The 25,946-nt window shown below is 41.0% G+C and overlaps 1 protein-coding gene across 1 annotated transcript; it reads right to left on the bottom strand.

Moving 5' to 3' along the window:
* Positions 1 to 1,137: 1,137 nt before the first annotated feature.
* jhy (junctional cadherin complex regulator) lies at positions 1,138 to 25,709 on the bottom strand. The gene is made up of 8 exons (XM_030068119.1): positions 25,312 to 25,709; positions 21,163 to 21,775; positions 16,888 to 16,983; positions 14,718 to 15,181; positions 13,257 to 13,557; positions 8,436 to 8,522; positions 6,006 to 6,128; positions 1,138 to 5,275 (listed from the first exon to the last, which is right to left on the bottom strand). Exons 1-8 carry the CDS (start codon positions 25,707 to 25,709, stop codon positions 5,066 to 5,068), a joined length of 2,292 nt encoding a protein of 763 aa, XP_029923979.1. The 3' UTR covers positions 1,138 to 5,065.
* Positions 25,710 to 25,946: the final 237 nt, after the last annotated feature.

The raw sequence follows: 25,946 nt of genomic DNA, 5'->3' as shown, positions 1-25,946 counted from the left end.
AACATGGTGATGAAGATGTAAGAAAATGTGTATAGGCTATATGAAACCCCCTGGTCATTGTCAGGTTCTCCAGTGAGTTCAAATGGCCATTTTCCTACAGTAGCGACCACCTGCATGAGGTCTCCGCAGCAGGCAGGGGAGTTTTGAATGGGAGGCTGCCTGTTAACCAGTGGGCTCTCCTGCATGGTGGCCTGGATCCTGCTGGGTTTTAAGCTAAGACCAAGAGAAAAGCAAAAGACTTACACTAAGAAACTGAGGGGGGGAGGGAACATGACAAATCGTCAGCTTGTCCTGCAGAATTTCATGCCAAGGCTCACTGAAGTCCTACTGAGTGCATGTAAATAAAGCGACTATGATTATTATTTTGAACTGGCTATGCATTGCTCATTGTTTCAGCTGTTTAAACCATCCAGAGTCATTGCTGTGTGTGTTCACTGCCACTTTGAACTTCAAGTCCCTTTAAAGGACATTACTGTTAAAATGTTTGGTTGGTTAAGAATTAAATGGAATACCAAAAAGTAGAATGTTTTGTTTATTCTTTTCCAGCAGACAAAGAGATAATAGATAGTTTACAATAAGGGGCAGGGTTCAAAAAGTCAATTTTCTGAGTTTTGTACACTAAGCAACCGGGGAAATCAATGTTAATTTCAACCAGTCTTATTTTTTTATTTATTTATTTTTTTGTAATAGCTGAATATGAGAGCCCAAGACTCTTGAAGCAGGTATCTTTGATCATACAAGCAAAATGTAAAGGTTTGTCAGTATCAGAAAATGAATCATGACAGAGACAAAACAGGAGTATAGGTCCTATAGGTCTTATGTATATTTTAGAATAAAATGACTGAAAAGAAAATGTCCCCTCCACAGTCCTGTTGAACATCTCCTCTTTAGGATGCCTGCAGTAAATGAGGGTTTTGCAAGTAAACTGCCTCGACTTACTGTCTCAAACGGAAAACATTTGGGTCTCACAGCAGACTTTATAATCATAACTCTGACTCTGATTACACAGTTCCTACGAAGACAAGATAAAATGTTGTTTTTGTTGTTTATTTAGAGTTACTGTTTGTACTGATGGCCACTAATCGACCCACAACGAATGATTTTTCTCACATGCAAGAATTTAGAGGTAAAATCTTGTCACAAATGCAGCAAAGGGTTTATTGTACAGCATGGAGCCAAATCACCAGAAAAGTTTAAGACAATTCAGTTTACAGTGGTATAGCACAGTAAATACATTTAATTAAAATTATAATATTTGAGCTACAGTCTGGAAGTAACTATGAGCATTTACTGGGAATTTCTAAACTGGAGAAAAAGGACTGGGGGAAAAAATCCAGTATTTTAGTCATGTTTTTGCATTGTGTTGTGTGCTTTACTTCATTTTCTCAAGGATTTGTTCTAAATGATTTCATAAGTTGGTGTGTTGAGTTATTAAATTTTATGGCTCGGTTTATCTGAAAATGCTTTGGTCATTGTCTGTTCACACGCCTGTATCAGGCATTCAGTTCCAGTTATTTCATGTAAAGCTTTACAATGCTATATGAAAACACCACTCTCACTTTAAGGGTGTTTGAACACAGCAGTACAATGTCAGTATGTAAATATGTGTTAAATTATGATTTTTTTGTCAACAATTAATTGGTTCAAAAGCATTATTTGCTTTCCTACTGTTTTGGCATGATATATCACATTAAATAATTATCATATGGATTAACATATGAGCCCCAGTGGCCCTCATAAGTTAAATTTGTCCCTCTGGTCCACAGACTAAAGTTGATGTAAGCCTGTAGATTTGAAATGTCGTTGCAGATTGAGAAACGCGCCGTGGGTGCAGTCAGGAGAACAAACAGTTGATTATCTGACGGTTAATGTGGACACAAGGTCCTTTTAAAACATATGTAAGCTCTACACCCACACTCACATCTCAATCTGTAACAAGCGAGCGTTAGTTTTATTAAATCATTTTACGGCGCACAAGGAGCTGCATCTCTGAGGGTGCATTTGTACATTAATGTGCAAGCCTCTTTTCTCTCCCGTACAGGATTCGCCGTGCTTCCCTGCCCTTTGAAAAGCAATTCATGTCATTTTCAAAATGTGATTCTGATTAACAGGGAGCAGGGGGGGAAAAAATGCGGAGAATAGGCCATGCAGAAGGTGATCAATTAAAAGATTAAGCGGTTTGCAACACATGGACGCATCTGCATTTGGGCCTAATAGCAGGGCCATCAGCTCATTTTCAGGAAGCCTGCCGCCTACTGAAAGCGTGCTTCTCACATCAAAGCACCCACGTCTGCCGTAGCTTTCCAATGGGCAGAAAGGGATGCTAATTTGGCCTCCTTCATGTATAGCAGTGAAAGACTCCTTCAATTAACTGGATTTCAATGGCAAAAAACGAGTAGGTGGTACCCCCTCCCAAAAAAAAAAAAAAAAAAAATAGATGTAAAGAGACTCGGTCTGGATAGACAGCGTTTCTCATTAAATCAAAAAGGGGTCTATCATTTATTTCCCTCCACGCATCTGAGGACTTAACACTAAAAACACAGAGCTTCAAAGAGCCCATGATGGGTTAAATAGAGACTATAATCTAATTAAAATATTGCACAGAGGTAAATAGTGCTTTGATAATGATCTGAAGGTTCTATTAGTAAAATTAGCTGCTTAAGAGCGTTTTGTGTCAGGGAGGAGTTACCACTTTAGACCATGGCTATAAAGTAGGACCGAATCAGGTGAGCTTCAAAGTGTCATCTCCATTCAACCATTTTTTTTAAAGCTGTACACCACACAAATGGAGGAAGGTAACAATCAGTCCCACAACAAAGAGTGTGTGCATTATTCTGGGTTAACAGGGTAACGGGATGAATGGACAAATTGAAAATGTGGCTAAGATGACAATGTGTAAATTATCTGTCGCCTACATGAGAATACAGCAACAAAACCTTGGCCAAGCCTAGAGGGATGATTCTATGTGGATTGTTTAATGGAAAAGAAACAGGCTTGGTGCTGTTGGGGATTCCATGTCATTGTCGCCATATTAAAACCAATTAGCTCTATTAATGCTAGTTAGTCCTCAGTGCTTGTCTCTTCCTTGATAGCACAAAGTCCTCGCAACACAGCTTAAATAAATTATCTATACATCATTTAGGCAAATATAGAGACAACAGTCTGGTACTTTAATGCAACAAATCCTGCATTGCTATAAGTGTCTATTTATTTTCCCATGATCAGGATATAAGGCACTGTGTGCAAAACAGCAGGTATCCTTGATTTGTCGGATGGAGCGACAGTAGCTGCATACCACGACATTGATTGTTCAGAAAAAGAGAAGCGCCTAAAACAAGTTGGATCCAGTGGCCGAGATTTGCCTGCACTATTCATCCCACAGTGCAAAGTGTTCAGATGTCGCCATTCTTTCTTAGCAGATTAGAAACACTTGATGCATGTTGCTCCGCGGAAATATCTAAACTCCAAATGACATCACGTCTTTATCATTTAGCAGTCACTTGTATTCGTATTCTTTTCTATAACTGCAAATATATTGGATGCTAAGTGATTTATTCCAGTGTGATTATCTGGTTTGTGCAGCTCCATATGAGTGTAGCTGCTCTTCCAAGTTTGAACGCTCAGGTCCTTCCCTGTCGTGAGAATGAACGCTTTACCAGGACTGATCTTCTCCAAAAGGAATGGAGTGGATCTGGCCCAGTGAACAAAATGATTTTGAATTGTTGATGTTTTGAAGGATGCACAACAAACTTCACTTGGGTTTCATTCCTGACGCTCTTTTCAACTGGTGAAACTACTTAGACTCTGCATCACTTCACAACAGCTCCCCTTGCTGCTGCATGTTTGTTTATACAACTGATACATGAAGCTGTTGCGTAGTGATACAGAAACAAAGTAGTGCCACCAGTTGGCGAGCAAGAGGGTTGGAACAGAGCATCGATAATGAATCTCAAACAAATGCCTAGTGTTGTGCATTCTTCGAAACATTTTCTCAGCTGTGGATCGTGCTTCACATCGTGCTATTCGCTGGGTCAGGTACACTTCATTCATTTTGGAGAAGAATAGTCCCAGAGAAGTGCTGTTCCTGTGACAGGGAAGGACCTGACATGTCACAGGAACTGCCATTCCAACAGCAAATTGATGAATCACTGTCCGACAGCTAAACCTGATGTGTGTGAAGCAGGTCCACTGACCTAAGACTGGTCGTGTGCTTCGACATGAATCAAGTGCAATATGAACTATCAGCATGGCCGAATATGATCAGGTTTAGCCATAGTGAACACACTAAATACCATAAAAGAGCCAATCAACACCACTTGCTTTTCTTGGCAAAAGCATTAACAAAACTAATTTCTCTACGAGTTGTGACACAGATAATATTGTCATTACATATAGACTGCATTATTAAACAAACTTACAGAAGCTGACGTCAATAAAGGGGGAAGTATTAACAGTGAAGATTTATACTTTGCATTGTTTTGAAAAGTGGCATGTGTATTCTTTTCAAGATCAAAATGTCACTGTCAAATTTATGATTCCTTGAATTACCTTGAACAAATGAAACCATTTTAAAGATGACTGTGGCCTCTATCCCATTCCAGTGGTACTGTTAGTGCTAGTATAAAAAAATAAATATATATCGTATTTGAGATATTTGTATCTTTCTCACACACAAATGCCATCACCGGAAACTCTGAGTGCTCCATTAGTGCTGAAGGAACAGCGCCCTCTTCCTGTTTTGTGCCGTAAAGCAATACAGCAGCGCCAAATCTGACCCAGTGGCTTACAAAATACAGTGCAGCGCAGAGGCTGACAGAGGCTGCCAGTCGCCTTGGTGATGGTCTCATTTGCTCACAGTAATTGTATTCATGCTTCATAATTCATGTAGCAATGATTTGTTGATGCTAAAATGCTACAACTAGCACCTTTAATGACGTAATAAGGTCCTACGTGTGGAGCATCTTGTATCCTACAATGCAAATATGGACAGAATGGATGGAAATATGGACTTCCTGGACTCCCTGGGATTCGACTGCCTGACAGTTTAAGTGCGCCGCGCTTTGCCTCAGAGAGCCTGCACCTTGCTGAGGCTGGCCACGGCCTGTTTCTCTGCTTCGTGGCGTTTTTTCAGGCGCTCCAGCATGACAAGTTGGGAAAGATCCAAGCCCTTCAGGACAAGAGCATCGATGCCTTCAGATTGGTCTGTTTGTCTTGGTTTTGGCTTAGGTTGTGGATGTGCTGGGGGCTTTGCTATAGTCTTGGCATATTCCAAAGCCTGAGAGAGAGAGAGAGAGAGAGAGAGAGAGAGAGAGAAATAGAGAGGGTGCATATGTATGACACGGGGAGAGAGCAAGACTGACATTGAGAGAGCGTCTCCAAGTATTTTTATGCAAATTATGATGTAATGAATTAGAAAAGCTGAACAGAAATGGCAAAATTAGATAAGAAATGGCCTCTCTGTTGCAAAAATCATGTTTTATGCTCACTTGGAAAAGATTTTTTTTCTGGTTGATAAAGAAATTATGTGATGAATAGCTATGGAAATGCATGAAAAAAAAAGTTGTTGGCTTCCCATGTTTGGACCAACTAATGGCTCAACCTCACTGATAAGACAATATCTGTGCACCTAAAACACTCCAACCATAGCTATACAATATTCTGACCATAAGCAGTCATGACAATTCCATTATGTGGCCTCACTTAGTGATTCTGGTCCCAAATGATGACCGAATTTTTTGTTACGATTCATTTTTATTTTGGACAAGTCATTTATTTTTTGATGTTAAAGAACTCTATTCAGGTTGGTGGTGATGGAAGGTACTACACCTCAATCGCATTTTTTGTGGCATTTTACAACAACTCTGTGTACAATTCACGTGTCAGTTGGATGGAAACACAGCTTGAGATATTCTCCCTAATCTCATACATGCTTACTCTGTTATTTTGCATGGTCACAATTTTTCCACACGTGCTCCACACATGAAAACTGAGAGAGAGACACACACCTTCGTCCTGGGAACTGTCTTGTCACTGCCTTCCGGGTCCTTGGCTGGTAAAAAGGGAATCCTACTCATGTTTTTGTTCTGCTCGCGGACGGCATTTGAATACAGCTTCTGCCGTCTCATTTTCTCAGCATGATGATGGTGAAGGAGAGAGCGAGAGAGTGTGTGTGTGTGTGAGAGAGAGAGAGAGAGAGAGAGAGAGAGAAGGGGACAGATTACAAAAGAGGGTTTAATTAACTGAGCCATTTCTCCCTTAAGGCCCTTCTCTTTGTATATCACCTCGCCACAGCCTCTCCACGCAGCCCAGCAAAACCAAATACAACAAACCATTCAGTGGGCCTATCAACATTTACACATATCATTCACTAATAGGCTCGGCCCTGGAGACGCACAGGGCTCAATCTAGTGCAAATTGGCCAAACATGCTCACTTTTTACAACTGGGGATTAACAAAAGATACATCAAAGCGCAAAGAGCACTTAACTTCTTAGGGATGCTTTCATTTGCTTTGTAAATCTAGTTTTATCTGTGGAGAGCGACAGGAGCCTTTAAATGAGAAGCTCGGCCAATGAGAAGAGGGTCAGCGGACACACAATGACGCTATAGTGGACATCATGATTACAACGCAGGAAAGCGACTGAAAGGCACATAATCATTGTTGTCAAAACAACTAATAATCACATTTTCTCTGCATGAATAACTTTTAATAACTGATACTGCCCGTCTGCAAATCACAAAAAAGATGATATAACATCCTGGTATGTAGGTCAGCATTTTTGTTGTGCTTGCATGAAGTGATTTTTTTTTTTTTTTTTTTTTTTGGAGAAAAATACTGATGGTTTAAAGGCTACATACTCTAGTCTATACTTGGATTTCTGCCTACTGTTGGCGAAAAGCCTTGTAATTCAACAAGAGATGAACAAATAAAAGACAGCGGGCAGCTGACAGAGAGCCACAAGGGCAGACGTACATCTGCCTGCTTGTTAGCTTCTATAGCCCTGGAGGAATGAGAGAGCGAATGCACTTTGTGCTCTCTCACAAATACTACAGTTTGTTTTCGCTCCCTCTTTCGAGCTCATTTACTGTTCGGCAAGAGAAACAACATTTCTAAGAGGAAAATGACGCCACACATTTCTTAGTGGCATAGGAAAACGTGGCAAAATGAAAGAGCATAAGATGGAGCTTTAGGAGCCTAGTAATACCTTTTTCTGACACTGTGGCACTGTGTGTGTGTGTGTGTGTGTGCGTGCGCATCTGCTTTACCAATTTACCCTTTTGTGAATTTCAAGTCTACTTGTTTTCCCTAGAGTTAAACCAATACATAATTTGACTGATACATTGTTGAATACTGGCCTATGGTTAATCTTCATATATATTTGACAGTTTCTGTTGCCCATGTCTGATATAATGTTTGTTTGAAAACATACTTACTGTAGAAGTCATCAGTCATACACTAGTTATCTACAGGAGGTACCTCAACTGCAATTATTCAACGAAGACATTTTAATCAAATTCCACACGATGATGATGATGATATGATGGTGCTGATCATAATGACTCTGATTCTTATCACGACTATGATTATCCAGTGTTTTAATGGAGAGTCCTACTGTCTCATGGCCTAAATCCACACTGAGAGCAATACAATTCTGGGGAAAACACTCCCCACTGATTTTGTCATTTTTTTTGGCAAGAAAATGATCAAATATAAAGAAACAGTTCACCCAAAATGCAGTCAATCTACCCATCCACATAGTTTCTGTGTGTGATCTGGCAAGGTTTCCAGTCTGGCGAACATCACAGTCTCCCTTCACCCCAATATAGTGGGGTTGGATGGGCACACATCTGTGGAGCTCAAATGATCACAAATTTGAACCAAAAAAAAAAAAAAAAAAAAAAAAAGGAAAACACAGCAGAAACAAAACAATGACATGAATTGGTCGCAGAAACCCTAGTCCCAAGGAACACCAATTTCAAGCGGATAAATAAAGTTTGCCAGTGTTCTTTGGCAGGAAATAGTTCCCAATGAAACTCTTCACGCCTAAGGTCTGTGGATTATGCTAGGTGTGCATGCCACTGATTTTGGAAAGAGCTGTTGCTGCTGAGTTTTTTTTTTTTTTTTTTTTTTTACGTGTCAGTGATTGTGGGTTTTGGCTTCACAAAAGAACACATTGTATTAAGGTGAAGGAAGACAGATTGGAAACCTCACCAAATCACACAGAAACTACCTGGAAAAGTATTTTGGGTAAACTGTTCCTTTAATGATGTTGAATATCTAGGACTGAATATGCCCCCAGTGCATTCACCAACAGCCTTGAGAAGTTCCACAAATTATTGTTAGTTTCTTGCTTTTCACACTGTACACACACAGCGACAGGCTTGATCGTACTTTGTCCTACACGCTAAAAAGCAAGTGAGCGGATTGGTACTCACTGTCTTATCAATGGCTGTGTAGTCGGGACCCAGACCTCGCAGATGCACGTCATGTTTCAGCTGCTTGTAGTCTTTCAGAGTATAAGCCTGAGAGAGAGAGAGAAAGAGAGACAGAGAGAGAGAGAGAGAATAGAGTTTTTGAAGATTTGACACAGGACAATGGCAGGGTCTTATCTGGACTATAAAACATCAAGTGACACTTTTGATCACCTGATTGGAGGTGGACTACTGTTGAATTAAACTCCATTTGTTTCGATGGCTGTCAAAATGCCAACGTGGCACTAACAATAAATAACCAACTGCAATTTTTATCAATTTCGATGTCTCTGACTGGGTTCGAATTAAAGTGGTGTGTAGTAAACAGTCCATTTGTAGAAACATTCACTAATAGTAGACCAAAGGAAAGCAGAGATGACAGACAAATGACAGGCAGGCTAAATAGGGAGATGGAGCCGCTGTGTGGATGATTTGCTCTATCACAAAATCCATTTTCTTGTATATTCTTTCTTTCTCCCTCAGCAGTGTCACTCTGTTGTTCTCTTCCAGACACACATGTACAAAATACAGACACACTTCCCAAGGTGTGGTCCAGGGACCAGCAGGGTTCTATAAGAGGGTGACAGCACTGCAAAATTTTTCGCTGTGAATTCACAATAAATTATTGGGTAAGTTTTGCATGACTTTCACAGTAAGGATTACAGCAATATACTGTGAAATGTACTCGCAGCAATTTACTGTAACTTCACATTTATGATATTACAATGCATTGTTGTCAAAGCACAACTGTGTACTGTAACTTCACAGCTTCAATAACAAAGCAATTACTGTGATATTACAGCACATTACTGGGGAATTACAACCTTTTGCTGTACATCATTACAACAAGGCCCTGTACTTTTACAGTGTGTACTGTGAAAGTAATGCACAAGTTGACAGTAATTTACTGTGAATTTACTATGTATACTGTGGAAATCATGCAAAAATTGCCCAGTAATTTACTGTGAAAGTAATGCAGATGAAGTTCCCATTTACTGTGAATTTACAATCATTGTACAATTAACACACCAATACACAACTCTGAGGTAAAGTCAATGTTAGCCCAATGGCATATTTATTTACAAATAAAGGGTTATTCAAATAATGCCAAGAAATTCAAGAATTCAAGAAATTCAACTTCCTAGTCCTAGTCAAACTTTTCAAAGCATCTTAAAATGCAGAGAAACTGTGCAGAAACTTGCCATTCAACTACCCAGCTGTGTCACAATAACAGTAAGAGGATGGGAATGAGGCCTACATGGCAAGGTAAGAGAGGAAGGGAGAGAGCGATGAAGGGATGTCGTGAAGGGGTCAGGCGCTCCACTCAGTCTCAAACATTCTATAATCCACACGCAACAGCGTTGTACAAAAATCTGGTAGTGCAAAGTTGTCTTTAAAAAATGTACAAAAAGAACTACTCAAAACTGAGCCTGACAACTGCTGCAGCAAGAAAAACAAACAAACAAACAAACAAAAAAAAACTATAATGCCCACTCAAAGTGCATTAGTTTCCTCAAAAGGCTGCTCATATGAGGGTTAATTGTTGTCAGCTTCCTGGTCTTTGAGCCTCTTTCAGGATTGATGCCCAAGAAGTACCTGTTAATAAGCAAAGATATTTTCAGTTTTAAATAGACTTATGTATTGCAGGCAGCATTTATCAAGTTGAGTCATCATCCTTCATAATCTTATCATATGCACACTCAAGAGTTCAGTAAAAGCATAGTGTACAGTATTTAGGTATTCAAATTTAATTAATAAGATCGGCTGTGGTAAATAGCAAACGCTAACGTTAGCTAGCCTATATCAGACCACACGGGCAAATGCTACAGCTGGCTAACGTTAGCTAGTTAGCGAATAGTGCTAATATAATTTAAAATACCATGGGTGTACTGCAAACAGATTATATGCATGCAGCTCACCTTCTCCATTCAGCCCAGAAGAGAAGAGGGAAATGGCCTCTTCAGGTTCAGTTTGGTTATGTCATGTGACTTACCAGGGAATATTTGAATACAAAATTTCACTGTAATAATACTGTTGAATGCTGTGAAATCCTTGCATTTTTTTTTACTGTGTTGCTGTGATATTACAGACCTTGTTGTGATATAACAGGGGTGTTTTGATTGCAGAATTTTACTGTAAAATAACAGTTAAATGCTGTAAAATCCAAAGATACTGTAGTTTTTACAGGTATTCATTGGGATATTACAAGGGAACTTAATTACAACAAGTTACTGTAAAATAATACTGTTAATTATTGTGAAATGCTGGTAATGTATTACAGTGAGAGGGTCCCCGGCAAAATGAGGAATGAGTTACATGAAAATTTGGGACCCCAAAACTTGCCAGAAATCTCTTCTCAGTTGGACAGAGTGGGGGGAACTGTGATGTCTTGGGTGGAGTTTCTTCAGGTAGCGCTCTTTTCTTTATCTGTTTAACCATGGCTGCTCAAAGCTAACTACCCAGTTCTTCTTCCATTCGTTCCAAACAATCCAGAAACATATAACCATCTGACCCTCTGTGCTTTTACCCATGCATCAAAGAGCCTCAAAGGTAAGTAATCAAAATTGCAAAAAATAGCACACATATATGCAGAGTACAATCTAGATATGGACTAAAAATCCTCATGCTTTGGAGGGATTTTGCCTCAGCGCCATACAGAAGAACATATTTCCTCATTAGGTCCTAGTATGATGCTGAAGTGCTTTTCTCAGGGACACTAATGGTGAGGTGGAGTTGAACCCTGGGCAATGGATTCCAAGTGATAGGGGCAAAGACAGAAAGAGATGTACACCCACTCCATCTAAAGTGGTGTGTGTGTGTGTGTGTGTGTGTGTGTGTGCGCGTGTGTGTGCCATCCGCAAGCTGCCCCAGACAAAAGGAGCCTAATCATTCCAGATTGTACTGGCTTTTTTTTTTTTTTTTTGGGGACGGGGGATTTCAGTCCGATTCAGAATTAGCCATTGGTCATGGACACAACAGGGCAGCTTTCTTTTCAAGCCCTCACCCACCTCTTCCCAACCCCTAAGTCATGCTCGTCTGCTCTCAGGCCCAGGCACCGCGGCTGGGCTGCTTTACAAATTGAGCCTGTAATCTCGTCAGACATGATGGCTAACATGATGGGGGAGCGGGGAGGTCGAGGGGGTTGGACACCACAGGAGGACAATGTGAAGGCTCCAGGAAGAATGCAATCCTAAGCACACAGTCATAGACTACATTGTTTGTGGGCTGCACCAAACCTCAAATGTTGACCTGATTAACTGTAGCATTTGCATCATATTATGAGACAAATTGTTGACTGGTATTTAAAATTTCAACATGCATCTTTTTTCACATCAAAATAACAATGAATAATTAATTTATTGTGTATGACTGCTCTTCATCTGTCTATATGTACATACCTAAATCAAACCTAAATCGGAATCTCTATCAAGGTCTATCGAGGCTACATTGCAACATTTATCATTTAAAGGAGACAAATGTGCTAAGAAGTGGTGCAGAGTTGGTGTGCTTTACATTTTAGGTGGGAAATCCTAACCTCAGTGTAACTTTAACCTATGAAATATGATAAATTACCAATAAATCACCATCTTTTGGATGTAGCTGTAAAGAGAGACAGCTGGAGCCTCAAAGAAAGTGTTACATTTCAGACAGGTTGGAAGATTGTGACACCAGTTAACCTTGTGGTAAGATATGTGTCCAGGACTTCTGCTAATGTAAATTTGTTGCCTGTGTTTTGTCTTTTTTTTTTTTTTTAAACATATGCTCCCTAGTGTAACCTGTATAAAACCTGCATGATTGGTGTAAATGTGGTACAAGATGAGTGACAATGTTGGGGCAAGACCTTGTTCAGCTGATGGGGAGGAAGGCAGGACTTGCATATTGTAGCTTTAATAACATCTAAATATCTCTAAACTGGCTGTCTGTTGGACTACCTTCCAAAAGTAGTGTGATGGGGTGGCTGTGGCACTCTTTCTGCTCTTTAGCAGGACCCACCTGCAGGGCTTAGCCTGACAAACCAAAGGAGAGGGAGGGAGGACAACAACGAAAAAATCATTACATGCAAATGGGCATCTTTAGTGGCCCTGCGCCTCACAGACGGCCTATTCTCCCCCTCCTAATCACCTTATCCTCTAACACATCTTCAAATGGCTTTTCAGGGCCTGCATCTCTGCGGTTTATATCGTCATCATCTCATAGCAATTAAGTGTATCTTAGTGGAGCTAGACAATTAGCCTAATGTTTTGTGCCCTTAGTCACTAGAGCCCTCCTCTTGGATTAAACAGTCCCTGCATGGAGGCAGCTGAGGGGATTATTTGGGACTTCAAAGGGACAATTATTTATGTAACCTCTCCTCTACATGGGGATTAAAGGGGAATTTAAGAATTCATGTATCACTTTTGTTAGGTGAAACCACATAATGCCTTTTTATTTTCCTTACTTGAAAGTTTACATGACCGTTTATGTGTCGAGTGAGCTTTGTGAGCTTTGTGGCCCTTGAGCCCTTGAAAGCTGTCAAAATTAAGTTGTGTTGTTTCAAAAATACATGAGCGCAGGTAAAAAGACGTATTCTTGTATTAACTCTTGCAGACTTTACTTCTCAGTGGAGTTCTGATATCTGATTCTGGGATATATGATACTGCAATCTCACATTAGAGGGCAGGACAATCTTTTTCCTTTTGTTTTGGGCACAAACTAATTAGTACATTTTAAGTCTCATTGTGAATATTTCCCCTTAAGGATGAAAATGTAGCTCTCTCACACACATGTATATACATGCACACCAACCTTGTAAGAGATTTTCTCCCTCAGCTGCTTCTGTTTATCCATCTGTGCCAGGTAGCCGTCAGAGCTGCTTCTGTGGATGGGGCCGGACGTCTGCACACACTGCCCAGGTCTCAGCTCAGGCTCTTGTCCTGTCAAAGGTTTGCCTATAGGAGGCAGCACAGTGTAGTAGCCTGAGTGCTGGGACTGAGTGGTGGAGGGCGGCCTGGGGCTGTCTTCTGGAAACTGGTTAACTTGATCCTCATTTGGAAGTTGATTTGGGTTCTCCTCCTCACAGATTAACAGACATTTTGGTGCAGTTGACCTGAAATACAAAATCAGTCATAGATTCTCAGTGAGAAGTCCCACATTTAGAAAAAGTCCTGAGATAACAACGCACCTCTGCACCTCTTTTGTTTATTCCAAACAATGGCATGGCCTCCATTTTGTGTGAGAATTTTACTTTGTTCACAATCTCCTCTCCCAACTTACTTTCCTTCTCTCCCTCCTTACTACAGATGAACACACACACTGCTCTGTTCACCCTAACACACATCTACAGCACCTCTGTCCCTCCTGCCCTCCCTCCCTGTAGTTGATATAGGTTCTGTCTATGGTAACGCCAGGTTTCTGCTGGTCTTCTGTCAATAAAAGATACCTATCATTAGGCAGAGCTGATTGTTGATTGATTTGATCAGATTTAGGCTACCAGCTGACTAACTGCGAGTCAGTATGGATCTGGGATATGCTGATTTGCATTTTGTCAATTAAAGTCATGTTTGCTGCAAGAGATATAAGGTTTAAGGATGGTATAAGCCATCCTTACACCACTGGTGAGCCTACAGGCACAGGTTAATTGCATAATTTTTAATGTTTGGCTTTGGGAAAGGTCGCCTATCAAGTCTTTCCAAGTCAAAAGGGTCAAGTCTAAGTGAAGTCAAAGGTCATTGGTGTTAAAGTCAAAGTCAGGTTGCACATCTTTCTTTATTTGGGCAGGTTGAGTCATCAAAGGTCATCAAATTTGTCCAAGAGAAGTCCGAGTCATGTGACACCTATGATTTGCACATAACAGTATGTACCTGTGTAGGATCTGACATTATAGAGAGCTAATGACACATATTTTATGCTGCATATTTTCCTCATTTGATATGTTGCAAATATCTACATTTTCATGAATTTCATTCATATTACATAAACAATGTTTTACATATATTTTCATGCATTCTGTTTATATCTTCCAATCATATTTTTTGCTAAGCATGTTTTGTTGTCATTTTGCAAACCCTTTACACACCCATCCAATATCCCATGGAGATTTAAATTTTCATCTACTCTAATCTAACAGTTTTTACATGGTGATTGAAGATATAAATCTTTCACCTTTGCCATGGTCCAGGGCTATACTCATGGGGCCCCTTGAAAAGTTCTGAATTTAGCACTTCTCCACACCCCAGGGAGGGCCTCCGTGGCTTTAGTGGTCGATACCCTTGGTCACGGATGGGCGAGGGAAAAGCATGCTTGGGAACCATGACCCTTTGGAATCGACCATCATGGAGAGACAGTTGTGGGACACAGGGATCCTGGGTAAATGGTAAGTTGATGTAGTGAGCGTCAGATCCGGGGCTCCAGTGACGAGGGCCATGAAGGGACGCTAAGGTGATGATGGCGTCCTGGCCCTTCTGCTGCACAAAGGGAGGGAGGCCGCTCGAAGTGTTGACATTGATGTTGAGGTGGATGGACTGTGGAGGTGGATGGACTGCGGTGGATGGTGGAGGCTGCCATGGAGTCCTTTGGGGGTCTGGCTGGGTCTTGGTGGCTGGTCCAGCTGAAGGGGGGCTCAGACAGTCCCCCCGCTCGGCTTTGACCCCTGGGGCAGGAGGTCGCTGCTGCTGCAAAGGATTGTGGTTTTCTTTCCGTCGGGCTTTCTTCCCTTTGGAGATCTGCATGACCTGAGGTTGGATTAGTGTGATGTGAGGGCATCAGAGTCTGTTGACAGTTTCAAGCAAAATCTGAAGGCACTCCTGCTCAGCTTAGCTTTTTCCACAGCAACTACTTTAGTTTTATTTTGTACTTTTTTAAAGGTGCACTGTGCAAAATTGAGGGTGAAGTAAGGACAGATTTAGACTCAACTGGCAAAAAATGTGATATAAGCACAACACTGAGAACCATATAGACTCAGCTGTCAAAAGTTAGGCTTATTGAATGTCTGTTAAATCTAAAGGGTCATTCCTCTGCAATTTTACATAAGGCACCCCTAATCTGATCTCATTTTATAGATGTATATTTTTTGAAGTTTTCTGAGTGTATTTATTTAATCTCATATTATCATCACTTACATTTTTATGCTAAGCCTTTTTGCATTCTATTAGTACTGTTTTTATTTTTTTTTTCTTTGTTATTTATTTAGAGGTATGTTCCTTTACTAGAGAGTGTTCAATCACAAGGGTGTTGACCTATATAACTAAAGAAAGCTGTTTCTATGCTGAAATACAGTATGATTAATGTTATAAGTACAGTGCTTTGTTCCTGTACTTGTTTTATTGTCTTTTTTCCTCTCTCATTTTAATGTTCTGTTTTATTTAACTGTAAAGCATATTTCAGTGCATTTGATGTGCATGTGCAAAATGAGATAAATAAATAAGGTCTGACTGATTGATTGATTGATTGATATAAGGGCTCAGGGTTATGGTTAGGGTTACTGGTGATTTAGACAGGTTTGATATTAAAGATGTGAAGGATAAATCTAAAAATAAGTATAAACAGACCAAGTTTCTAAGGACAAATGCATGATTGACAGGTGATACGTAAAAACTACCGCATTTGAAGAGTAGCCTAAATGTCATGGTTATAAGCAGAACTGAGAGAGTTTTACTTCAGTACCTGCATTCATTCTATAACATGGGCTGTCATATTTTTTTTTATATGGCACATATTGTATCTTTTGACATATTTGTATTCAAAGGCTCTTGCTGTGTCCAACTCTGTTTTTAAGGGTGAGATCCGCTAACTGCCTGAGTGTAGGGTGGGCTACATTATCTCTGAAGGCTGTGAGAAGCGCAGAACATCACATCTAAATCTACCCATTTATAGCACAAAAAGGGGAAAAAACAACAGACAAACATGAGCTCTTGTCGAGAGGCACGATTCTTTCCCAAGTGTAAGTAGGGCTGGTGCTCTTCTTTGCATGATCTGACCAAATTATTTCGCAGGGGTCTATGGGCCTGCGCCTCATGCATCTAATGCCGCTGATTTAGCAAACACCAGCTTTGCCCATTCCGGTGGGAAAAAATTTACACTCCTCTGCTTGGCAGCATTAAGGTGGCCGCTCAAGTGCTCAAAATAATAATATACCCCCCACCCCACCCTTCTCTCTGACTCCTTTCCAAAGATGTCTTCAGCAAGCCCCACTGCCACAACCCTATCAGTGATTGTGCGTGCATTCTGGGAGGAAATTAAAAGCCCGGGTGATAGTGCCCCCGCTGCAAAGCAGATATTTTCATCAGGAGTGGGAATCCATTGCTCGTAAGTTAAGGAACAAGGCTGCCATAGACATGGCTGCAATCTTTATGTGTATTTGCATGTGTGTGTGGTGGTGGTGTGGGCGGGGAGGGTTCTCAATGATGTAAATAAGGTAGAAAGGATAGAAGAGTCTTACTTTCAGCTGTTGTGTTTTCTGGAGCCATCTCACCTCCAGGTCTGAAATGACCTCTAGATTCTCAGCAATGGTCATTTCGTCTTGAGTTTCACACACCTTTACACAGACCAGACATAAATTGATTAATTAATTAAAAAAAAATCAATTTAAAACATAGCTGCACTGTTGATAGACCTACACATCACAAGTCATGAATATTTTGTTGGGTACATGAGGAGCATTTATAGCATATTTCTTCCAGCAAGGTGCAAAATAGAAATAAATAAAATAATATTTAAATAACAATGGGAATTGAATAATTCTAGTGCAAGCTCTATACAACGGGGGTGATGACACTGATAAAACCTAAGACAACCTACAAATTCTCACACCGGCCAATGCTGCACCATGCTCGTTTGCTACTATCACTTCCCATCTTCTTCAGCCACATCATAATACATCAATTAAGTGTTTCACTTGATCCTAACGTACCTGTTTGCGACAGGGAAATGTGTTCTGTTAATGCTGTAATGAAAATCATTTGTTAAGTTTGAGACTCCCCTCAGCTGAAGAGGACAATCCGAGTGGATCGATGGTATTGACAGGCTCAAGACTTTTTCGCTGAATGCCACTAATTCGATGGGCTTGAATGGGTGAAGGTCACAGTGAGGGAGTGGATGCAGTTGTAATATAATCCATCAGTAAGGCTGTTTGCCATGTTACTGTGTCTAATAGGGTAAGAGGTTAGGGGCATTCCGAGAGTACACTGAATGATGACAGGTTATCAAAAAGTAGAGATAGTAACTACACTTTATGATGTTTCTGCCAGTAACCTGTATGATGCACTGCTACTTACATTCAAACAAAATGTTAAAAGAAAAAAAAAAAAAAAAAAAAAAAAAAAAACACTTTCGGTACTTCTGTGAACGTATACCTACATGTATCCACTGAGCAAACGGGGTAATCTTTTCGAAATGATGCAGAGACTGCTAGACTTTTTAGGAGTTCAAGCGTTGTTATGAACTATCGCTGTGTTGCCTCAGCAGCTGCTTAATGATCAGTAACAGGTGTTTGTAACTATGTCCGGCAGTACACACACACACACACACACACACACACACACACACACACACACACACACACAGACAAACAATTTGTGCCTCTCACCTTTGCCCATTCCCCCTGCCGTTGCCTTTTGTCAGCCATTACTAAATCCCAATCAGTTGGAGCGAATGATCAAGCCTGTATTGCATTTTAAGCATGGTAAGCTGTGTAATATCTTTTCTGCTAAATTGGGAGGCCAGTAATTGCTTCTCGCTGAGACGATGTCACAACAAAGTCCGGCAATTGCAGCTAGCTGTATTACCTCCTGTACCCGGGAAACATCTGCTTTTCGCAATGAAGACTTCAAAGGAGCTGCAGATCTTGAATTGCATTTAGCTGCTATTGTGGCCAGCCCAGGTAATCTTGATTAGGTGTTTAGACTGAGGCAGGGTATACAGTGGCAGAGAGCTCCCCGGAGCTTTGGTCTAAAGCTATTAAAAGATTGTACATTATGTTCCCTTGGCTTTGAAGTGAGGGCCTAGAAGACGAGAAGGGACTCTGAGGGCTGAGTGCAATAGCAGAAGATTGATCTGCTACTTCTGTCTTTATCAAAGGAGGCCCCAGCCACACTGAAGCCAATCATCGCTACCGCTACTCTGCCACTCGCCCCGTCTAAGGATTTGCCGCATTAGGAAATTGTGTACATTTAATAACATGGCTAATTATCACAAGTTGCTTTCAGAAGTCCTCTCTCTTCAAAAGACCAAATGGGGTATTTTAAAAGAGCCTAGTAGCATCCTGCCTGGAATCATATAATGATTGGTGGAACTGATACAATTTGCAAGAGGGAGGGGAGGGGAGTGTGTGTGGGGGGGTCAAGACAAGAAGCTATGTGATGGAAGATATGTGGTTATCATAATTATGAAAATTTGCTTTGGTGTTTTAAGATCACACAGCCTTTCAGTGACCTTCAACATTAAAGCAAGAATCCACCCTAAAATCGAATTCTCATATGTTACTTTGATCTTGAATATTTCATTGAGTGTTTGTGGACATAAACAGCCCTATTCCAAAGTTAGAGACCATAGAACCAAATCTGCAGTTTCATCAGAAGACAAAAAGTGGGGATGCTCTCTTGACAATTGGAAATTTGTAGATGCAGAGATTACTCTTTTTTTTTTTTTTTTTTTTTAGCTCTTTCATCCAAATAACCATTTCAGTGGAAATATAACAATTCTTAGACATTACATGTGTGCGTAAGCCAGAACATTCACCTTGAGTACTGTTGCTGAGTCCATAAATTTAATATCTTAATATCAATGAAGGAGGTATAAGATCTGTCTCTTGATAATGGCATCAAGAAAGTCTTAAATAGTTTTGGTTCTAGAGAGACTTCAGCAGAGACTCACTTCTATCCACATTCATATAAATTTCATATGGGAATTGTGTTTTAGGTTGGATTTCCCCTTTTAGCATGATTTACTAAAATGCTACTGTGAATTGCATTTTTTCTAATAGATCTAATGTGTTATTTCTATTACTTTATTTGAGAGGATTTGTCAAAAATTACTTTGCTTAAGCATTTGCCTATTTTTAAATAGCTTTTGTGATAGGTTGTAATATTGTGGTAACACACCCAATTCTTAAATGAATCCTATGATGAAACAGGAAATAGACTACATGCAAATTGGTGCCCCTTTCTTTTATGCCCCGTGTCCCCCATTAAGTGAGACATGTCTTTGGGGAGACATGGCAATGGAAAACTAATAAGCGAATTCAGGGGGAAAATGACAAAACACAAGGGTTTAGGAGAGGGAAAGGCTCTGGCTCTGTTTACCATTGCACAAAGCTAACGACTCTTGACTATGTAAATGGCGATGATATGAGACATTGTAGCGAGCTGGGGCTCAGATGGGTGAACAAGCTTGGAGGTATTATAGCCAGCAAACAGTCATATGGCCTGACAAATGGGGAATACGGGCCATCCCGACCAATTATGTCACTGTGCCAGGTGCAGGGATATCTAAGAGCCTATTTGGTAACCATGCTTCTCTGATGTTCTTGTTGTACACATCAACTCATAATAGGCACTGCATAGCCAGACATGGCCCCTTTCATATGGTGGAAGGGAGGGCAGTTGAAAACAGCAATGCTTCCCTGCCAAATTAATTTTCCAGACTGGGTCGCAACAAACATGATAGGATATTCTCTCGGTTCTTGTCCGAGTCAACAAAAAAAGAAAAAAAAAAACATATAGATATTCTGACAATATCACTAAATGAGCATAAGCTTGGCCGACGCAGTAAAAAGACTAGGCCTGTATTCTGTTCATGAAAACAGCGGCATTGAAGCAACGGCCCATTGACTGTGTGTCTCCAAGTTTAGAATGAGCTTTTAAGAGCAAACACAGAGATTTAGCTGTTTTTCCTATCCCTTGGTTGTATGATAAGTTCCAACCTCTAAGCAATATAAAGCTAAGAAACAACAACTGCATGTGTTAGTGCGCTAACAAGCCCAAGGATTGACCTCTGCATTTAAACATCTCACTCTAGGGAAACCTGACTGCATCACCTGCCAATATTAAGTCACTGCAGAACACAACCCAGCACTATTGTTCAGCTTAATGCTCAATAATATGCATTGTGTTAACACCGTCAGACACCTAAGATACCCAAACCAATGCCAAGAGCTATATGGGCCTAATAACACCACTCTATCAAATCAGGAATATGAGCAGAGTCCACTCTGCTCAATCCCTACATAAACCACCTATGCTGTGAAAACAACATCAGATCAAAATGAGACACCAGACAAATTTGCCTGATATCCAACAATTACAAGTTTATGAACATTTTTACTGATTGCCACCTATGTACCCTGTGGGTCCTGAAATATCAACACAGGACACATTGCCAACCAAAAAAAAAGGAATCAAAACCTAACATTCCCTGTGGTCCATTCTGTCAAACCTTATATGTGTACACAGAAGGACCTAATCTTGTCTCGTTGTGATGCCAAGTCCTGCTAAATGCTGCCAGAGCAGGGCCCAGATCATAACTGCAACCCAGCAGTCATAAACTATGTTAGTGCAGCTCCTGGTGTCTGTTTCTGTAACTGCAGCCTGTTGCAGCAGAGGGAAGGGTACAAGAATGGGCAGTATGAAATGAGAGCTTGTTGTCACATGTCAACTGATGATTTGACCTTTGGATATACAACATTTTTGGCAAAGAAATTTCCATCTTCCACACCCACCTCATTCACAGAAGTAGGCGTTTCCCGCTTCAGAACATGTGCCTTCAGATAGGAGCCACGTTTGGCTATGTTACGCCCTAGGGTGATTTTGTTGCGCTCCACAATGTCCTCTCTCAGTTTGCCGAGCTGTTTGTTAGGTACGCTCTTAGAGCTCTTTAATTTAAACATGCCCTTTTGCAGTTCCTCAAAGTGCTCCGTCGACTTGGGAGAGCTGTCAGGGTTTTCACCAACATAGTCTTGGCTCTTCTCATCTTTGACTTTAGATTCCTGCTGTGTAGTCTCAGAGGAAATGCTTGGACCTGGACCGCCCGATGTTAATGACACATCTTGGCTGGCTTGCTCATGTTGTGGGTGCAGGTGGTATGGCTGTTCAGACTCCTCACCAGTCATATGTACAGTCTCCACAACGGCCGAACTTCTGGCAACAACATACGTGTAACCTCCTTTTATGGCCAGTTCCTGATGTTTCTGCTCAGATTTGTTATCAAAGTTTTGGGGTTCTTCTTCAACAGAGAGCCGTAGACTCTCATTGAAGCGGCAAGCTCCCTTCAGATTGGTCCTCCAGTTGGGGTCGTAGCGCAGATCTGAATAGACGTCATCAGAGGGCACCTGTCTGCAACACAGAAATAGGACAATAGCAGTAATAGTTATATGGCCGGTGCACCTAGCCTGATATCACTATAAGCATCAGAGAATTATAGAATTATATATATATTGCGCAGCTCAGTTAGTAAATAGTGAGAAATTAGTCGTAACATGCATCCATAAATGTGTAATAAGGCTTCAAGGATATTACAGCCAAATTACATTCTGTTATGTTGGTAAACAATATCATCAATAAGATCTCCATATCTAAAAGAAGCTTTTAAGAAACATAAATGCATCACAGGCCTGTACTGAGAGGTCAAAAGAACAAGAGGCATTACACCATTATTAGAATGATGATGTCCTCAAACAATGAGAACCAGACCTTACACAGAGACTAAAAGCCGTCTTCTGAAATTGAAACAGATGAGGGGGATTATGAACCTGTATTTACCGATAATTTTCGTATTTTCACCTCCAGGCTGACTAATGAGAGTGTGTTTGAGGACTACTAGCGGGGGAATGGTTCACAAATGGCAATTTTCAGCTTATGAAATGGCTTGAAAATTGCAGGCTAAAATGCTCTTTCTGATGGTGATGAAAAGATCTCATTAAAATAAATAGCAGAGAGCCTCTTTGTTGTGCTTACTGGGAGGACGAGGGGAGGCTAGTTCTCCTGCCGTGATGTCGTGCAAAGGGGTGGCGGGGGTTGGGGGGTCTTGCTTAGGTGTAGGGCCCTTCACTTCTATGAGGCCAAAAGGGTAAGGGATGGCTCACTAATGACTCAGACACAAACAAGTTGGAGAATGCCTTATGGACAACAAGCAGCTGAGCGACGAGGCCTCCAACACTGGCAAAACACCACTGGGTATTATTCCTTGCCCAAGATACAGACACTCACATACAAAAGCTTGTGAAATATTGTGACAAACACTGAATGGGCAGATGAAAAACATGTTATGGGAAGTATAGCCAAACATCTTTTAGCAATCTTTCAATTAAAATGGGTGGAAAATATGGTACAGACGGATGAATGGAGTTGCTTAAATGGGAATCTTCTGCTTGAATAAGAAAGACCCATTGGCTTTGTAAACGAAGCAATGGGAACTATTGTGTGAAAGGGCTTACCCGCTTTGAGGAGGCTATCAGTGGAGAGGACTATGAGAATATGATGATGGGAAAGGGATTGTGTCCCTGCCTCGGCTCTTTGAAATAGAGCCTTTTGTGGGAATGTGTCACGGTCATTTTCCCTGAAACAATGCACTTTGGAAGTGGACCCACACTTGGTGGGCATCAATCCGCACAGGTTAATGACAGGAAAAGGGAGAATGCCCCCTTTCTATTTTGTAGGGAAATTACCATCAGGCGGCGTCTGGAGGAAAAAGGAGAGGAAACAACAGTTTGAGTCGCCGAGAGAGCGAAAACAAACAGATGTGGTGTCGTCCTCCTCACTGCGGATTCCTACATCTGCTGCCTCAAACAACAGCTCTCCTTTATTTCGACGATGATCCTTGTTAATGGACCATGGAGTGACCACTTATTGTGATCCTCCCCAAAAAAACAAAAATCTAATTTCCCTTAAATGAAAGCAGTTATTCTGAAAGCACCTGAATCAGGCCGTTCGCACCACAATAAACTCAGTGCCCGCATGACACTGACACTGTTTCATTGTTGAGAGATGAATGAAGGGTATTTATCTTTTATCTTCCATGCGCTGTTTAGAAGTAAAAGGTTTGATTGGCAGAGCGGTTCTCACTGTTGTATTCCACCTAAGCAATACTATTATCTGCTTAATTTTAATTAATTTGTCAGTGAAAATAGAGATATTTCAATGCAGTGGGCAAATTGGAGAAGGCGAGGCACAAATCTCACCATGTTAAGTAGCTTACATAATTACACATTTTAACTGAATTAGAGGGAAACTGTGGAGACTCAAAAAGGCTGCACATGGCTACCAAAATAAACCTCATCTCTTACAATTTAGACTATAATTTGGATTTATATTTCAGTTCATAATTACACAAAGTGAAGTTTAGCTTTGATCAACTTGACACAAAAATATCAAAGTGACAGCCCATTTTATACTGTCTTCACAATAAAATAAACCCTGGAAGGAATGTCTCAACAGCCAAAAGAAGTGTCAGTGCTTTTCAGTGCAGTGGTACTAAAATCAATATCGTCAATTACTGCCACCTACTGGCCAAACTATATACTTGCAATCAGAATCACTCCCATTCATTACGTGTTAGGTATGTACGAGGATTTTTACTTGGTTTGTTATCAATCCCTGGTGGCTATAAATAGGCCAGAACAAGTGTTGCTGTGTATGAATCCCCAGCTGCAAGAAGGAAAACAAACATTTTCTTAGGGGGAGTTTTAATTCTCTTGGTGCCATATGTTTATGCAAATGAATGTGCTGGAGTCTAATTATTGGTAGTTTTCTATTGCACACTTTGATCTCTAGATTAATCATTTATTCTGTATTCTGTTAAAAGCCTTCAACAAAATAGCAGCTTCAATGTTCAGCAATGTTTGAACAGTGAACATAATCAGACACGGATAGCTTTGGGCCTTTGGTGCATGAAGCCGCATCTTTGAAGCATGCATTTGCTTAAAATATACTCATTGATGTTGCAGACATACACAGACAGGTGACTAAATAAAGGAAAACCCAACATAAAGTTTGTAAGTGTAAGTAAGTCTTAGTAAGGTGTTGGGCTGCTAATGAGCTGCCAGAGCAGCTTCAGTGCTCCTTTGCATAGACTGTGCAAGTTTGTGGAACTCTGTTGGAGGGATGGGGCTCCATTCATCTTCCAAAAGTTATTCCCTCATTTGGTGTGTTGATGACAGTGGTGAGTGTGAAGGCTATAGCATATGATTTGCATCACTTCCATCCTCATCAAGCCAGTCAGTAAGCCCTTGTGCCCTCTGGATGGAGATGTCATCTTTGAAGAGACCACTCCCGCCAGGATAGAAATGTGTCATCACAGGATAATGGTGGTCACACAGAACAACTTTGTATTGATTTGCAGCGAGTCTTCCCTCTAAGGGGACAAGTGGGAAATGCCCCCCATGGCCTAACAGAGGCAGAGGACCCCCTCACTGTCGGGGTCCAGCGTTTAGGCCTGTAGCGTTCTTTAGATGGACGCCACACATGCAGTCGCCCACGTGTCCAGAATGGAGACTCATCTGGCCAAATCACTTTTTCCACATCGCTGTAGACCACTTCCTATGGTTTTTGCACCACACAGCTCTTAAATCTGTATTGTATTGCAGTGTGTAAAGCCCCTTGTAATGAGGGCTTTACACACTGCAGCACTACTATATCCCTCGCGATGTGCAGTGTGTTTTGTAAGAATGGTGCTCCATCTCTTCAGTAGAGCTTGGAGAACTTATGACAAGGAGAAAACCGAAGCTGGTCAACACCTTACTAAGACAAATTTTTCCTTTAGCTTGTCACCCGTCAGTATATTCTTGCAACACCATTCAATTACAACAACCTATTAGGTGCTGTTTGTTTGACAAAATGGCATTTGGTTATATATTGGACTAGGAACATCTCACCTTGACCCTTCTCTTTCTTTCATCTGCTGATGTGCATCCGGAGCTTCAGCGGGGAATGGTGTGGAGTTCCTCTTGACAAACGAGTGCGCTGCCACTTCTAAGCTATCATACACCTGGAGATCCTCTTCCCCATCTTCATCTGCATCATTATCTTGCCAATCCCCCTGCTGTAAGTTGTCAGCATTCTCCTCTTGGGGTGGTTTGCTGTTAATTTGATCATAGCATCCTATACGCCTGTGCAGCTGCTGCTGGTAGGCCCTCTCCTGGGCCAGGCTCTCTGTGTCAGACTCTGCGGGGTCCCACAGCTTGACCCCATGAGCTTGTGTTGGTGAAGGTGGTTCCTCCTCTTCATTTTTCAACTGTGAATGTGTCTTTCCATGTGTGAGCCCTCTGTCCATGGTTATGCTGCAACTGGACAAAGAGCTTTACAGTGCCAAATTTGAGGGGGGGGAGGCTTGCAGTGGAGTGGTGACTTGCTAACACTGCAAACCAATAACCAAAGAAAAGAAAACTTGACACAACTGGACTAGCTGATTCCAAAAGCACCTACGTCGCACAGTTTTATGAGTTTGGATATACAAGGTTCTATCTAGATAGAATTCAGTTCAGATATCCACCATCAAAGATGTGACATA

This window comes from Myripristis murdjan, chromosome 14, assembly GCF_902150065.1.
Source record: "Myripristis murdjan chromosome 14, fMyrMur1.1, whole genome shotgun sequence".
In the NCBI taxonomy this organism is placed as follows: domain Eukaryota; kingdom Metazoa; phylum Chordata; class Actinopteri; order Holocentriformes; family Holocentridae; genus Myripristis; species Myripristis murdjan.
Note: the sequence above shows the minus strand (reverse complement) of the source record. Positions and strands in the feature narration are given on the sequence as shown.